This window comes from Neospora caninum, chromosome V, assembly GCF_000208865.1.
Source record: "Neospora caninum Liverpool complete genome, chromosome V".
Classification (NCBI taxonomy): Eukaryota; Apicomplexa; class Conoidasida; order Eucoccidiorida; family Sarcocystidae; genus Neospora; species Neospora caninum.
Window position 1 is genome coordinate 579985 of NC_018391.1, and position 17041 is coordinate 597025.

At 59.3% G+C, this 17041-nt stretch overlaps 1 protein-coding gene across 1 annotated transcript; it reads left to right on the plus strand.

Annotated features, from left to right (window-relative positions):
- Window positions 1-2408: 2408 nt before the first annotated feature.
- On the plus strand, window positions 2409-15484 carry NCLIV_012880 (conserved hypothetical protein; the record flags this gene model as incomplete). Its single annotated transcript, XM_003881478.1, has 11 exons — window positions 2409-3376; window positions 3760-3862; window positions 4254-4402; window positions 4908-5325; window positions 5684-5751; window positions 7042-7178; window positions 7482-10081; window positions 10728-11195; window positions 11346-12823; window positions 13420-14383; window positions 14927-15484. 11 exons carry the CDS (start codon window positions 2409-2411, stop codon window positions 15482-15484), a joined length of 7911 nt encoding a protein of 2636 aa, XP_003881527.1.
- Between the last annotated feature and the right edge of the window lie 1557 nt (window positions 15485-17041).

Genomic DNA, 17041 nt, shown 5'->3' on the forward strand with positions numbered 1-17041 from the left:
CTCATCTGACGTCTGTTCGTTTCTTTGCACTGCGCATGCCGAAGGCTTCATGTCCACACACGTATCGAGAAATGGTTGGAGACGTATACCCGTCTTGTAAATAGAGTTTGAAAGACCACACCTCATCAGTTTCTCGAGCCTTTGATCTCGCTAAATCACGTCTTCCGGTACATTCCCGTGACCAGCAGAGTGCGATTCCCTCCCGCTGGCTCGATGTGCTTTTTCTCACTGCATGCTAAGCGTTTTTCGCTCACGTTTTCGTTGCTTCCCTGTTTCGCTACTATCCAGGAGAGCCCAGTGGTCTTATGTTTTTGTAGAAGCGATTCAGTGTTAGAGAGACACTCGCTTTCGCCTGAGCTTTTCTCTTCGGGGGGGGGGGGGGTTTAGGGTCACAGGAGGGAAGCCCACCCGACTTTCTTGCTGATGTACAGGTAGCGCAGCGTTTCTACGTGACAGCCGACACTCTCAGCTTCCAGCAGGTTTCCCGAGCTAGTGAGGTTCGCTCTCGAACTTCCGGGTCCTGGGGCACTTGTCTCAGAGCCAAGTTTGCGCGTCACCGTTGATTTGCATCTCACCTTCGCGGGATGCGAGGACGACAGAAAAAGGCAAGACGGGGGAGCAGAAGAGACACACGTAGGTGGTCAATCCCAAAAGAGGTAGTTCTACTTGTTTTGTCCACGAAGAACGCGGTGGTCGGCCATGCATTGATGAATAACATAACTGCGTAGCTAGGGTGTACGCGCTGAGTCACCTGTGCAGCGGTGAACACGAGTTTGGAAGTTGGGGCAAATGAAGTTCCCTGAACGTTTTAGAGGTAGTTGACACTGGGCAAAATTGTCCTTGAAGTTTTGAGGATACCCCCTTAACAGATATTTTGCCTAACGAGAAGTTGTGAGCATCAGTAGCTCGTAGATCACACGTAAGGAAAGGGCCATGTTAAAACGAAATGCGAGGCGTTGAGTTCATCAACCAGTTCCGTGGTGCCTGTGTCACGTGCAGAGTACTCCGGTTGTGCATCTTGGAAATTTCACGCACGTTGCAAGCAGCGTTCCAGGTCCGCCGTTGTGTCTCGTCGCAGCGGTCCTTGTCGCTCTCTGGTTCTTGGTACGCCCCCAATTCCAGCTGCGGTTTGTCAGTGCTGCTCAGACCGAGCCAATCTCTGAAGGGGTAATCTCTGTTTTTACTGGTTTCTGTCGCTGTTCGGAACCTGGAGAAAGCGTCGCGGAAGAGTCAGCACGGGGACTCAACACACACGGAGTCGTCTGCACGCATGCGCATGCACACGCGACAACAGCCCCGAATTTGCACATTCTCCTGTCTGTGAATCGAGGCGAAGCAATCGATACTAGCCAGCCCCAAATCCCAAAAAGCCTCCGGCCGCTCTCCCAGTTTCCTCTCAGGTGATGGAGAAGACCAGGCAAGAAGATGTGGGGGAAGAGAAGCGCAAGAAGTCTTCGCCAGTGGCAAAGCGTGAGCTGCCCGTTGGAACGGTCATTTTGTTGGTCGCGGGATCCTCTCGTAAACTACGCTGCAGTTTTCTGTCTTTGTTTGATTGGTTCTGGCTGCATTTAGGCTGTTTGCGAGTTCCTGGCTTAATCCTTTTCAAGCAAAACCAGGGAAGGCCTCTTCTCCAGCCTTGTGTACGCGCGGAAATCCCCTCCATTTGCGGCGGCAGGGGATCTGGGTCAAGGCGCATCTCGTCGGTCTCGCGTGTACACGTACACCTGGACGGAGTGCCATTCTCGACCCGATGAGTGCGCAAACACGCACCGAGGTCATTTTTTGATTTGTGCAAAGGTACTGCGTCGAGACGGAGATACTGTACAGGAAACCTGCAGGCACGGGAAAGCAAACTGCGCCGCGCTTCCCGGTCCAGGCGTTTTTTGTCACTTGTCCTGAACGCTTCGTGAATCGCCTGGGGACATGCAAGTCTAAGCTGAAAGGGTATTTATGGATGCTTGTGGGGAACTGACACTCCACAAGAACTCGGACCATCTCGCACCTACCCGGTTCGCCCGGCGAGTTCACAGCGGGACTGTTTTTTCTGGTCGTCTGGGTTTATCCTTCCCGGGTAATTCACCGTGGTCTCGCCGCCATTCTCTCGCGTTTCTCGCCTTCTACGCGCTTCTTCCATTTAGGCGTCCCGGAGTTGAAGTGTTTTCGGTTTCTACATCCTGCTGAGGCGTTTCGTCCGCGGGTCTGGGTCAATGCAGCCTTCCTCACCGTTCCTGGTGGAAACGTGCTACACCTGCGGCAACAGGCGTCGCTGAACGTACGCCTCTGGCTGTTTTCTCAACGAGTGGGGGCGACAGGCCGATCTCGCTCGCCTGTTGTTCCGTCCGATCGAGGGGACGTGAACTCATGCGCAGAGATGCGGCACTCGTCTGCACGTGAAAACGCCACACAAAATGCGTTCTTCTTCGTGGAGACGAACGGCTGGCCACGCGCATCGCGTGTACGGGACAACGCTCGTCTCGCGCTCCCTTCCTCTGTCGAAAGTCTGTTTTGTTAAGGAAATACGGAGAGTCGCTCGAAATGAGGGGCGGGTTCATGCGACAGCGAACGGTCTCTCCAGTGGGTGGACAGGCGCAGAAGAGAAACGCGACACGGATGAAGGAATCCGACGACTCGCCGGCTCGCACCTCTTCCGACGACCCTACCATAATCAACGTAGACCTGACACCGCCACGTCTCCCGCCGGAACGCGGTCGCAGACAGCCTCCTCTGCACCGTCTTTGTCCACCTCGAGTGAAGACCACGACGCAGCATGCCTGTCGATTTTCGAGCGAATCTACCGCGCAAAGTCTCACCCCAGTCCATCTGTCTCTCCGTCACTAACGGACGCTTCGGCCTCGCCCCTTCTCTCCCCGTCTCGCGGTGGAGGTGACGCCTCCTCTGCCTTACAAGAGGGAGAAGTCGACGAAGATGCAGGCGCTCTGTCGGACCCAGATTGCGAGTCGACCGACCTCCCCTCACTGCAGAACCTTGCTGAGGTTCCTCGCAGCCTCCGTCCGCCTGACTCCTCCGTGGCGTCGGGGCCTGCGTCTTCTCCGTCTGCGGCGTCTCCGCTTCGGCCTCTGCATCGCCGATCGTCAAAGCTTTCGTGCCACGTGCTGGTGTGCATGTTGGCGGACCTGGCCAGGTCGGGTGTCCGTACACGGGAGGCATGGCAACCGCTTCTTCTGCTGCTCCTGCAGGCGCTGCCTCGTCTCTCTGCGCAACAGATTCAACAGACCGCCTTGGCTCTCAGCCGCGCGGGGCTCTGCGCACCCGTCGTGCTTCAGGGCCTCTCGGAAGCACTTTATTGGAAGTGCGAGCAGAAGAAGGCCTTGCCCGACCACCTGGTGCTCTTCCTGGATGCTCTCCGACGCCTACGGTAATACGCGCCGACACAAACACATTGTGCTTTTCATGACCAGCTGACTGAAGGGCTGCCCAAAGATGACGGGGGCGCGAACGCAAGTCTTTTGGGCCGAGCGGCAGAGGCAGGAAACGCGGCCGCGTCTCATAGAACCTAGACGGCGCCGGCTGTGTCAGTGAGCCATGATGTGCAGCGGGCGATGTTTGCGAGTGCAGGCATCAAAAATCGCCGTAGAAACGACACACGCGCCGCTTGGTTCTTGGCTCAAGAGCCCCATATCTCGCCGGTGTATGTGGACAACTGCGTAACGCGTGCCGCCGGTGAAAAACGTGTTCGCCAGTCTCTCAGTCTCATTCTCGGGCCCTTTCCTTGTGCTCTCTCTTGCTTCGGACGCTCAGCTATTGCCCCTCCACGCGCCACTTGAACAAATACATTGAGAGGATGAAGGAGGGCAAGAAGAAGTTGACAGTGTCCCACTGCCTGAAGCTCCTTCGCTTTTTTGTAAGTCCCGTTGGGTGTTTGGCATCCAGACAAAAGGATCCCGAAAAGGCTTCTGTACCCCTCAGTAGCTTCGTAGGCTCTTGCCCACCGTCCTTCGTCCCAGCTGCTCTGTCCTGCCTCTTCTGCCGTCGCTGTCTCTCTCTGTGTCTCGCTCTGTGTCGCGGTCTGTGTTTCTCTCCCTGTGCTTTCTTGTTTTCTCGCGTCTTCGCCCTTTCCTCAGGGGTTGTCTATCAGAGGTCTGCGTCTTTCTGGTGGTTGTCGCGGGCGTTTGCACGTGTCGGCGTCGCCTTTTTCCGCTCTGTGCTTCGTGTAGAGACCGCTGTTTGTCTGGCTGCCTCTGCTTGCTTCATTTCTCTTTCACCTCTTTCGGCTCTCCACGTTTCGCGAACAGGCCGAGGCGGGCGTGGAGGCAGGCGACCTAAAGTACCCGGCGTTTTACTGGGGCTTGTACGAACGCCTGACGACTGGATTATCCTCGCTTCATCCTCCGGAACTGGCTGCCACAGCGCAGCTCCTCGCCCAGTTGGGTGTCCGCGACAGGTGAGCGGGGAGTCGCGAGGAAGTGGCGAAAGAGCAACTTTCCATCCCTCGTGACTCGCGGCCTTATTCCGACTGTTTTCTCGCATTCTCCGACGGCCGAAGCCGCCGCCCGTTCGTGAAGGGGGTGCATGTTTGGTAGCGAGCAGCAATGCCACGTTCGTAGAGCGGACAGGCCTGGAGTTATCCCGAAGCCGCGCTCGTTCTCCCCCTTCGCTCTCTTGCGCCTCTCCTCCAACTGTGCCCGCACCCCCGCGTTCCCCCCCCCCCCCTGCCGGGCTGGGTAACAGCCCCGGGGAGAGGTGCGCACGGGAGCGAGATAGCCGCAGGCTCAATGGATGCTCGTGCGTGGCTGCGCCCCTGAGGGTGGGACGTTTCCCCGAGGTGGGCGGTTCTTCTCCTCCTGGGTTGTTTCTTCATTGTCACTCGCGTGTGCCTTCCGCTTCAAAGCCCTCCTCATGCGCCCCTCTCTTCGCCCTCTCTGTGTCGGTTTCCGGTGTGTCTCCAGTCTCCTCTTCGACCGCCTCTGCCTCGTCATGTACAATCGCAGTGCCGATCTCATCAACACGAACGTTGTCGTCGCCAGTCGCGTCGACGAGGCGCTGGAAGCATCTTCGCGCACTTCGCGGGCCGTGCCAGCGTCGCCTGTCGCCGAGGCTGTCCGCGCCGTCTACCGGCAGGGCGTTGCTGCTTCGACCTCTCCTCAGGCTGCGCTCTCGGCAACGGCTTCTTCGCTCGCCCTCCAGGCGCCCAGCGAGTTCCAGTGGGCTCAGACGACCGCGGGTCCCGCCGCGCGCAATTCACCAGAGAGAGACGCCGACGGGAAGCCGTGCCTGGAGACCGATCACTTTTTCGCCGCCCTCGTCCACCTTGGTCGCACGCTCCTCCACATCAAGGCAGAGAGCCCACCGGTGCATTTTTGGCTGGTAGGGATGGAGACACAGCTCACGGCAAATGGGGTGTCGACGAAAAAGCGCCAAGAGAGACACACGCGGTGGGCGTTTGTTGACTGCTTTCTTCGCCTGCTCGAGAGGAGATCCGCCGCGTGAAGACGCACATGCGTGGCACGGCGGCCAGCTGTTGCCTTCAGCTGGTCGGGGTTTTTCCCCACGCTCTTCTCCCCCGACCGGCCCTATCGCCAAGTGTGCAGCCGCATGCAGATGGTGGTCTGGTCTCTGGCCGTTCTCCGTGTCCGCGCCTCTGTGCTTTCTTCCTCTCGCAACTCGTGCGCCACTGGCTCTATCTGGAGATTCCCGTCACCCGCGTTTTCTCTGCTTTTTTCAGGCCCTCAAGCAGCACATCGAGCACCACGCGCTCTCGCTTCGCCCGGAGCACGTCGTCTTCACACTCGCGTAAGCAGCAGAGCGGCAGCCACGGGGAGAAGGGATCGCGCCTGCTGGATCCCGACCCCCACGCGCAGAAGGCCGAGGCGATGGACAGAACGGTTGCCGGCGTCTCCGTGCCTCCAGGCGAGCCGTACCGCGCGGGCCGTGCCTTAAATGGCAGATCAGAAGACAAGGGACGAAGGCGCACAGCCGTGCTTGCGACACGCGCTCGGACGGACGACTGGTTTCGCGTCTCGGAGAGCCCAACAGGCCCTGTCGTGACGTGCCAGCCGAGGCCTATATAGGGCGGTGTCTATCGATGCCGAAAAAAAAACTCGGAAAACGTCGGTCTGTTCGCGCTCTCCACGATCTTGGCGAGGCGTAACCCCCAGGGGTGGGGGGGGGGGGGGGCGGAAGGGGGATCCAAACGGCGTTTCGCGCACGTGCGTAGCTGGCTGCTAGCGACACGGCGCCTCGCGGCGTCTGCATGCCTGCTCGGATTTCGCGGCCAGCGCGATTTTCTTGGCCCCGGGGACGCGCGCCATCCAGGGTCTGTGAAAGCGAAGAGCCGCTGTGAACGTCGGCGAGCTCCGAAGGATTTGCCAAGCTGCTCAGGGTCGACGGCTTTTGTGCTTTTCCCTGCTCTCTTCGGGTGTGCAGATTCCTCGCGCGCTATTACCACCGTGACACATCGCTGTTGAATAAACTCGGCTTGGCAGTGGAGAAGAATCTCCTCTCCTTCTCACCCAATGAGGCAAGTGGCTACGGTCGGGGTGGCGAGACAGAGCAGAATGGTGTACACAGCTTGGAAAGAGATAAGAAAAAAGTGGGGAACACTTGTCCTGCATTGCATTCACCATGTCAAAATATCAAAATATCTATTTTGCTGATTCGATATACATGAATATGTAGATGTGTATCTCTATCTCTCTCTGTATATATACATGTATATCTGTATGTGTCTATAAAGGGGAGTAGCCTGGTACGATGCCTGTTTGTTGTATGCTGGTGAACAGATATTCTTATTTCTGTATTGATTGATCTATGCCTACATCTAGGCACACGTCCGTTTAAAACTCCTTACGCATGCGCAAAGTGCAGACGTGAATTTTGAAGATATTTTACGTGAGAGACTCCTCTGAGCGGAGCGATTGATAACCCTGCATGCAGGTGCGCGGGGTTGAGCACGCTCGGGACAATACGCCTCCGACGCCCGTGAAGGCACGCAAAGTCCTCTAACGTCTCCCGACCTTGAGGTGTCTTGGTTTCTTTGCTTCTCCGTCTTTCACCGGGTTTGGCTTTCTTGCGTCATTCCAGTGTGCCTCTGGGACCCTTTGTGATTGTCTGGTTTCAGCTAGCCAGCATGCTGTCTTCGTTTTCCTCGCTGTCTTACCGCCATCGAACGCTGCACGCGACGCTCGCCTTCCGCCTCCTTCAAGGCTCCGCATCTCCAGGTGGGCCGGAGGGCGAGGTGCGCAAAACGGACCACGGTTCGCGGTTTTCGCTGTCCCTTCTCTGCTTCCTGTCCCCTTTCCCCGCTTTCTGTGTTGGCTTCGTTCACCCATGCTTTTACTGCCAAGGCTTGGTAGCCGATTTCGGCCTTTCCGTTTTCCGCCGGTTTCTCACGCTCCAGCGGTCGGCTGCCTGCTGCCTTCTAAACTGCTGCGCGGCCTCCGGACGCCTTTTGCCTTTGTCGTTCTCCAGCTGTGCTTCGCGCGAGTGCATGGTGCGTTGTGTACGGATGTCTCCTTTCGCAGACCTCGGGTGCCTCGACGAGCTCTTCCTGCGTTCGGTCTCGCCACTGGTTCGCCTCCCACGGCGTCAGAGGCGGGCAACCCGGCTGGGGCTGCCTGAAACGTCCCTACCTCTTCCACTCCCCATCGGTCTAGACTGGGGAGTCAACGGGTGTGCCCCCGAGCGAGCGTCTTCTTCCCGTTCCGCCTCCCCCGCCCGTTCTTTGTCAGCATCGCAGTCGCAGGCTTTCGTCGCGCCTTTCCCGTCGCCGCCGTGTCCCAAAGACGACACGACGCGCTCTGGCCTTCCGCTGTCGGCCTGCGCGGGCGAGCTAGCAAGCGCCTGTCGGGCGCACGGCGATCCCGCCATGTCCGACCGGGCGGGGACCCCTCAGGTGCATGCAGAAGAGAGCGCGCTCACGATCGAGTTTGTGCAGGCGACCGAACGGCAGGGTCGGACACTGTTCGCTCGAGGAGAGCCAAAGGCAGAAGGCCAAAGCGGCAACGGCACCTCCGAGACTGGGCAGCACTCGACTAGCAACGCGCGTGGCTTCGCGGACCGCGAGTTCCCGTCTTCACCGTTTGTTTCGTTCGGATCTGTTTGGACAAATACATTTGACGTGAGAGCGGAAGGAACCGAGAGGAAGACATCAAATGGACAAGCGCAGCGTCTCGCGGCAGATGCTCATATGCCGCCGCCGATGTTCTTCAGCGTCGGCGAGGGCGTGACCGACAGGAAGGCAAGGCAGTTGGGAGGCAGCCCGGCAACCGTGCATCTCCTGCCGGCGCACGGAATGCGCGCAGCGTCGGACTTGAGCCGCGATAGCGGGCCTCCCTCGACTGGCGCCGAGGCCGGAAGAGCGACAGAGGCGGCAGACGCGGGAGAGGCCCCAGAAGCCGAGCGTTGGGCGAGCGCCGAGGCGTCCGGACGCCCTGCGAGACTGGACAGTGAGGGGTGCGCGTGCTGGCCGGCCACTGGCAAGAACACGGACACGGAAGCGGGTGCATTCTCCAAGGTAGCGTGGGGGAAGGGACCCGTCGATCGAACAGGACTCCAAAGAAAAGCCGCGAGTTCGGGGAGAACCGCGGACGCTCCCGCAGGCGAGGGTGGCGGGCCGCGCGTCAGCGGGCTGGCTCGAGTTGAGGGGGACGGACCCAGCAAGTCCCCCGTGATGATTCGTCCTGCGTCGTTCGTCGCCAGGCGTATTGAGCCTGCCGTCGCTGCCGCGATGCTCGATGCATGCGTGGAACTGAAGTATCGAGATCGGCTCTTTCTCGCGTCGCTCGCCGCGTCGCTTAAGGTCGCCGTTGAGGAATCGGGTATCCACAAGCTCGGGCCTTTCCCGCGTGCGAACGGCCTGCCAGGGGATGTCCACACCGTTTCGGTGCCAAGCGAAAGCCTTCGCGTGGCGGAAAGTCTGGAGGCAGCTGAAAGCGACCGCACGGCCCTGGCGCCCTGGAGCGAGAGCACCTTCCGCCGCGTCTACGAGGGACAAACCGGCCCCGAGGGCCGGCGTCGACGGTCGCTAGTTGGGCTCCACGAGGTCGCAGGAGAGGTGGTATGGACTCCAGGGACCCCCGGCGAGAGCAGGAGACTCTGGCGGAAGCCTATGTCTCAACCGCAGACGACGCCCGACGCTGGAAGCCGGCTGTCGTCCGTGGGTTCGACGGAAGAGGGGAACTTACAGGTCGCCGTGGAGGCAGCCGCGAGAGCCGACGATCAGCCGGCTTCAACTCTGAGGATCGCCGGACACCTGGGTGCTGAGAGGAACGAGTCAAAGGGCGCGGGGCCCTCTTCTAGGACACCATCCGGGCGTCTAAACCGCGGCGCGAGCGTCGCAGCGCTGCCCGACTTCGCGGCTTCGCTGGCTTTCTCACACACACGTGGGACGCCTGACCCCAGTTCGAGTGGCCTCTCTCGGCCCCTCGGAAAAGACGCGCTCAGGTTCCTGAGCGAGTTTGACGCCTCTCAGGTCGACGCACTCCGAGCTGTCGCGGGGGACGCAGAGACGGGTGACGCGGGAAACGTCGCTGAAGGTGAAGGCCTGCGGTGGGGAGAGGACGCGAGAGATCGCGAGGCTGTCGCTGACACCCATGGTGTCTCTTCTTCCGCGTCGGTCGCTTTGCCATCCCACGCTTCGACGTCCGCACAGGCGCGGTCCTCCCCTTCGCGCTCTGCGGGTTCCTCGACGTTGTTTGCCTCGTCGATCTCGGGCGTTATGCGCTTTCGATACACGCCACACTTCTTCGAACTTCTCCGTCGAGCTGCGCTTCAGGCCGCTCGCCAATCCCCCGGCGACGCGTTTTTCCTTTCCAACGCGGACCTGCGCCGGCCGAGGGAGACAGATGTCTCGCGGTCGCGCGCAGGCGCCTCCGAGGCAGGCGAACGGGCGAAGCGAGTCGGGGACTCGGTTGACGGCTCAGACCAGCCTGAGGCGGCACGTCGCCCGCCACGCGATCCTTCAGAACGCAAAGGCGAAAACCTCGGAGGAGCACCATGGCAAGAACAAGGCGGAGCCCTCCTCGGCGGACAACTCCGCAAATCCACAAAGAGCATCGTCGGCAGATGCAAATCCTTCGTTCCTGCCGACGCTCGCATCGAACGGAAAATTCCCCCAGAAGAGGTAATACAGAACGATGGACAAGCGCACGCATATTTCTGCATATATATATATATATATATATATGCAGTGTCACGCGCTCGCATTTATGTGAATGTTTACACATGTATGCGTATGAATGTGTGAACGTGGATATGTGTGGTTAGAGGCCAGAGACTTGCTTTGTCCTTCTTCACTGTAGCTTTCGCGCTTTTCCCTCTCCTTCTTGCGTTGCTTCAGTCTTCCCTTTCGTCTGTGTCTCGATTTCTCTGCCTGGTGCTTTTCGTGTTCCTTCTCCCGCGTTGTGTGTCGTCCTTGGGCTCTATTGTTCTCTGCCTCGCCTAGCTTTCAATCGCATGCTGGTCCTTTCCCATGTGTGCCCTAGCGTCGTTTTTTTTTGTCCCTCCTCGGTGTCTCACTGCTGGCATCTTCCGTGCTCGAACCCGCTTCGGTACACCGTGTCGGGTGTAAAGCGCTTTCCTGAAGCCGTGTTTGTTTCGCAAATCGCCGTTTTGTCTGTCGCGTTCCGAGACCTCTGGGCGCCCTCAGTGTCAGACGCCAGCCACGCATCGCTTGTCTCTTCACCAGCACTAAGCCTCGCCATTGGCGTTCGCGTACCTTATCTATAACGACCCCTGCCTGTTCTGGTCCTTTTGCGCTTCGTGCTCAGCTTCGAAGACGCTTCTGGGATCGCCTATTTGCGACCGCCGGCCATCCGGCGAGGCGGCGTCTCTACCACCGCCGTCTGTTCCTCGCAGCATGTGAACTCCGCTTTCGAGCGCTGCCGTCGCGCCCTCTGCGTTTGTCGCCTGGTGGCGTGCGTGGCCAGGAGAGACAGGCCGAAGGGCCAGCAGGCGGAGGCGCCGTCTCTCGAAACGGGGCCTTGGCGGAGACAGCGAGAGCGGGTGCGACAAAGCCAGGAAGCGCCTCCGCGAGATGCCAGGGAGAAGTCGCCGCTGAGAACGCGGAGGGGCGAAGCGAGGTGGAAGGCGCGTGCGAGCCGTTCAGAGACTGCGGGGTCTTGGGCAGAAGGAGGCGACAGAGACTGCGTGCAGCAGGATTCCAGCGACCCATGGAGAGAAGGAAAACGCCTACGGCTTCAGAATCTCCAGAGGAAAACGCGTTCCGAGATGCCCAGGTAAAAAAAACGAACGTTCTGCAGAGCACTTGCACCGTCGCATGCACATCTTCGTCTTGGGTCTCTATGCGCCCACACGTAGAGCACCCTGTCAGAATCAGCGGCTGGCCACGCGCCTCCATGTCCACGCGTTTCTGTGTGGCCTCGCAGACGGTCCGGAGCGCCATGCGGCGGTGGAGTCTTCTGCGGCGGGCCTTTCTGGAGCCTTACGAGGACCACGCGCGCGCTCTCCAGTTGGCGTTGTGCGAGCGTCGTCTATCGGCGAAGACCCACAAACCGTCAGCAGCCGCCACTCTAGGCAGCGGCGGAACCCAGAGCACTGCTCCGGCACTTCCTGTGAGCGACAGAACCCCGAACGCGCCCTCCACGTGGTCCAGCCCGGCCGACGAGGACCGGCCAACGCCTTCGTGCTCTTCCCCCGGCCTCGCTCTTTTGTTTCTCCCACGACCTCGCGACACGCCAGTATCATCTCGACTCCCGGTCCTAGTCGACACGGCTCTGCTCTTGCCGGTGAAACGTCTCTTCGAGGGCCCCGGCTGCCGCACGAAAGCGACGCGAGGCGCCTTCCTCGCGAACGCACGCCTCGGCCACATGCAGGCTCGCATTCTCAGGGACTACACGCGGAGCCGCGAGCGGCTGCGGAACAGGTGTGGGGCAGAACAGGGCGCTGGGGTGGGACGCCTGAACGGGTCACAGCCTGAACGCCTGCAGGGCGTCGACGAGCGGGCGGCTTTCCTTCGGGCGCATGCAGCCACGAAGAACGAGCATGCGCTTCCGAGCGCTTCGGCGGTTCCTGGACCTGAGCGGAACGCGCTGGCCGCTAAGGCGAAAGTCGCCGCCGGCTCCGACGCGGACGAGTCGAACCGCCAAGCTGGTGCGCGAGTCTGGTCGGGAGATGCCGCACCGTCGACGCGTGGAGCTGCGGAAACTGCGTCGGTTGCCATTGCGTCTCTCGGTCCCGTTCAACCCCGAACGGAAGAGGCAGGTCGCCCCGCATGCGCGTCGCTTGCTGACGCTGCTGAGAAAGGTGTGGGCGGCTCGCCGGGCTTGCCGGGCTGTGCCGCTCGGAGGGGCGAGGATGGAGGAGAGACCGACGGAGGCGCCACTAGCCAGAAAAGGCAGGAAGGCATGCCGCAGGCCCTCGGATCGATCCGACCCCTCTGCCCATTACTTCGAGAAGTCGCCTGCGCGCTTGAAGCTTCGGTTCGTCTGCAGTTCCTGCCTCCAGGCCTCTTAACCGCCTTCGCTTCACATCTCCTGCATATCGTCACCAACGTCTCGGCCGTTCTCTGCTCGCCGCCCATGGCAGGCACAGCCTGCAGCCCTTTGCCTGCGGCTGCACCACAGGGCGGCGAGGAAGCGCGACGGGCTGGCGAGTTCGACGAAGCACGGCGGGAGGCCTCCCTGAGGCGCCCCACGAAGCGCCTCCACCTCGAACTCGGCACCCTTCTTCGATGCATCAACCGGGCGGCAGACGCCGCGTGTTGCGTGCCTGGAGTCGCCGCCGGCGAAGCGGAGGACGGAGACGAGCGCGACGACGAGCAGGCCGAGGCTCGCAGAGCGACGGACATGCGGCCCTTCCCCCAAGAGCAACAGGAAGCGTGGAAAATCCTCGAGAAGTGCTACAGGTCAGTTGGCGTTGCGTGAGCGGAACAGGAGGCGACCACGAGGCCCTGGCGCAAACAAACTGAGAGCAACGCGAGAGAGCCCGCGCAGGACATGTCCGGAGCAGTTTTTTGCTTAGGACCGGGATCCTGCTTGGCGTAACGGCGGGAGACGGAGAGACGACCCGCCACAATTAGCTCCCGAGCGGGCGAAAACAGGGCGCCGAGGAAGGGGAGGGGGGCGCGCACGTTGGCTGACAAAGTCTCATTGCTTCGTAGACAAGAGTCGTTGAGACGTTCCTCTCGTGCGAAACCAAAACACACTCATGTCGCGAGGCTGCGCTGATGACGACTCGCGAGAGCCGTTGCCTGTACCCTCGCGACGAGAGACAAAAGGACACGTCAGTGAGGAACAACTGGTGGGAGCGAAACGTATACACCTGCATATACGAACCTGCATACGAATATATATATATATATATATATATGTATAGGTATAGGTATATATATGTATATACATGTATATATATGTATATATATGTATATGCATGGGGAAAGGGAACCGTCGGGTTCTTTGAGCGGATGCGCTGTGTGGCGTGTGTTCGTTTCCTTTTCCCCAGGGCTGCAGCCTTCCAGGTTCTGTGGAACCCGGGAGCAAACTTGCGCGCGTCCGGTCTCTTCGCACGCGCCCAGTCTGCTGTGCCGTTTTCGCTTGCTGGCTGCGAGCGATCGGGCAGCGCATCGGCAGGTGCCGCGTCGGAGTCCGAACTTCTCCTCGACAGTCTTCGGGTCTACACACGCCTGGCTCGCCAGCTCGCCCTTTCGTCCAGGGCTTCCTTTTTTTCGCCGGACGACGCACGTGACCAGGGACAGAGAAGCCGAAGTAAAGAAGGCCGGTGTGCCACAGACGACGCACCACCGGATTCGTCGGGTTTGGGTCGGCCTGGGGGACATGCGTCGTCCCGTGAACATGTGTCGTCGGAAGGCTCACAACACAACGCTTGCGAAGACGACGAAGCGCGCAGGGGCTGCCGTCTGTTCCTTTCGCACCGCGAATGGGGCCAGACGCTGCTTGCCTTCATAGCAACGCGACTGAGTCGCCACGGCACCGCACGGCAACGCGAGCGGAGTGGCATCGCGGGGAAAAGTCGCGTCGGCGGCGTGGTTCCGAAAGGGACTGCGAACCAGGGCGAGGACGCCGGAAGCGCTCCGGAGAGCACGCGGAGAGACGGGGGAGATCCTGCGGCCTCGGGCGAGAGGGACGAAAGGACGAAACAGGCTCCATACAGCAACTCGGAGGCTCTAGCCGGAGAGCCGAACACCAACCGAGCTCATCGGCAGGTTAGCGCAAAAGCGGGGACAGACCCTGTGAGACAAAGCACGCGCGCCACAACACCGTCTCTCGGGGTTCGCGACCTGACGCAGATCCTCGCCTATCTGTCTCGCATTCGGCCTTTCCTTACGGTTGACGGCCAGCAGGTGGGCGGTGAAGAAGACCGGCTGTGGATGGACCTGCACGCAGAGACGAAGCGCCGCCTTCTGTCGGCCTTACGCAACGGAGAGACAAAACACCCTCATCGGCAGGTGAGCGGAACGCGGCGCACGATCGCTGGGACTCCGAAAACAAAATGTTCGCGGGACGCATTCCCGCACTGGCATAGGAAAGCAATACCTGTCGTCAACGATTCGATATATACATATATATATATATATATATATATAGTAATCGTTTTAATGTAGGTAGGTATGCCTTGATATACGTCGAGGATAAGCGAACAATCATGGATCCATGAGGAGATACACAAGGATCGGGGGACGGGAGCGGATTCAACTACACAAGCGTGAGGCTGGCCCGTGGGCCTTTCGACACTTTTTCTGAACGTTCTAGGGATGGGCGAATGGGGGTGATGCTGCATCGTCTGAGCGCGTCCGTGGAGAAATAGAGGAGCACGCCTATGTGCATGTTTCGTGTGGAGATGGATACGTTGAATATGACGTTTTTTTCACGAAAACATTTCGCGTGTCCTGCGTTTGGCAAGAAGGCCTGAGTGTATGCCCGCCCCGTACTGAACTGTACACGCATCTCTCTTTCTCTTTCTGGTCCTCGTGTGCGTTCGTTTGCGCCAGCGTTCGTCGCACGAAACTGCTGAGGTTTCTGCCGCTCGGCCTTCTGCGGGTGACTTCCATCGTCGAGATGTAATGGGAGCCCTCGTCGCGTTAAGCGTTGACGCTCTCCCACCACGTTTCATGACAGTCGAGGAATTCTCCAGATTCCACGATCAGCCCGCTACTTCGCTTTCGCAGAATGGGGGTGTCTTCCCTGGGACCTCCAAGCCGGCGGACGGGGTCGGAAGCCCAGGAGAGGATAGAAAGCGAACGACGCGTGAATCGGTTCTCGCAAGAGAAACACCCGGCGGAACGGAAACCACTGACACAGGTGACGTCCTACGCGCCGCGGGGTCCAGGACGCCTCACGAACTGGGAACAGGTGAAGAAGGGCCAGAGCGACGGCGAATAAGGAGTTGGAATGACGAGCAGCTCTTCGGGCAGACTGTTCGCAAGCTTGCGCGGGAATCGGCTGTACCTACACGCCTCCTGCTGAGAGCCATTCACCGTGAACTCTTGAGACAGGGAAGGCTGGACGCAGCGGCGTATGCGCAGTCGCAGGTTGCTTTGAAGAGTTGACGGGAAGAAACGTGCAGCTTCGGGTGGCGCTACCTCGATGTTGAACGCTAGCCAATGCACAAGATGCTTCTGAAGTATCTTTGAAACACACTTCCCTTCTCGCCGCTAGTAGGATCTGAAAGTACCAGAAGCCATGCGATCTATACAGGCGCACTGGGTGGGACATATCCTTCGTTTCTGTCCCGTAGGCGCGACTTGCGTGTTGTCAGCGTACCTCTCTTCCCCCCGTTTCGCTTTCACTGCCCCTGGATGTCGCGCCTTCCTCTGATACCTGCCGTAGCCCGGTATCTTTACTGGTGTCGCCTGTCGTCGGTTCGAAAGGCGACCCTGGAAATGCACAGTCGGCGACTTTCTTTATGACCACTTTGGAACGCGAGTCCTCGGGCCACGCTCTCCCGTTTTGCTTTTGAAACAAACCATTTTGTTTTCGGTTCTAACAGGCACGTGCATCGAACACCCAAGCATAGCTGGCTGACACAGTAAAGCTATTCGCGCGGAGTTCGTCGGTCTTCGGGTGCGGCGTGGTCTGTTTTAAAGAAACGCGCCGTTGCCGCGACCCCAACGGTCCGATCAACTATACTCACTCCTTCCGCATGCGTTACGGGAGAGTCTCTCGCCGGGACACATGTGTCCGAGGACGCTGGTATTTCGTGTCTGTCGCTTTTCGAATCAAACGAGGGGATTTCGGCGACCATGACCAGACGCCAGCGAAAGCAAAAACGATGCTAGAGTGAGATCTGTGTAACGCATGAGCATCCTAGATACGTAGACTTTGGAGAACTCCTGGGTGTTCCGGAGCGCACGATAAGCTTCAATTAATTGTACCTCAAACGTTTAGCAACTGCTGACAACCCTAGACTCTAAGATCCGTTTACCACCGTCACTGTGCTAGAGCTGTCACGAACGCTGCACGGGGTTACTTTCAAGAGCGCGAACCGACGCGGATCGCTCCGTTTGAAACACTTGCAGCCTTCTCCGACTTCTGTTAGTCTCATGAGAGCCACGATGCTTCAAGTGGGAAGCGTGACGGTGCGTTCGTTTATCGTGACTTGCCGAGGGCTAAAATGCGGTGTGATTCTTTGCTGCTTCATGCCCAGCGCTTATCTGTCTGCACATGGCCGAGAGGGTTCATGTGCGAGACAGTGCCTCTCGTGACATGCATAAATTGTGCTCACTGGAATGCCCCACGCAGAGCACTGTGTGCGGACACCGCCGGCCGAAGATCGCGGTTGGCGCCGATCTCTCTCTGTCCGGACTTTTCTTCGACCGAAGGCGGACTTGACGTTCGGGGGGACGGTTGAAAAAAATTATGCGACAAAAACACCGCGAAGTTCACGGCACCGCAGTCGGTGGGAAGGAAAAGGCCAACGCAAAAATACAAGACGGAGGTTCAGCGTCGATCCCCGCGTAGCGACCCTTGGGACGGTTCCAGCGCAAGCAATCCGGGGAAACGCCACCGACATTCCCTCCTTCAAATGACGAGGACGCCGGAAAGAACAAAGAGTGGTACATGCTTCTCTCGCGTCAGCGAGAGTACACACAAGGCAGCAGAGTCCT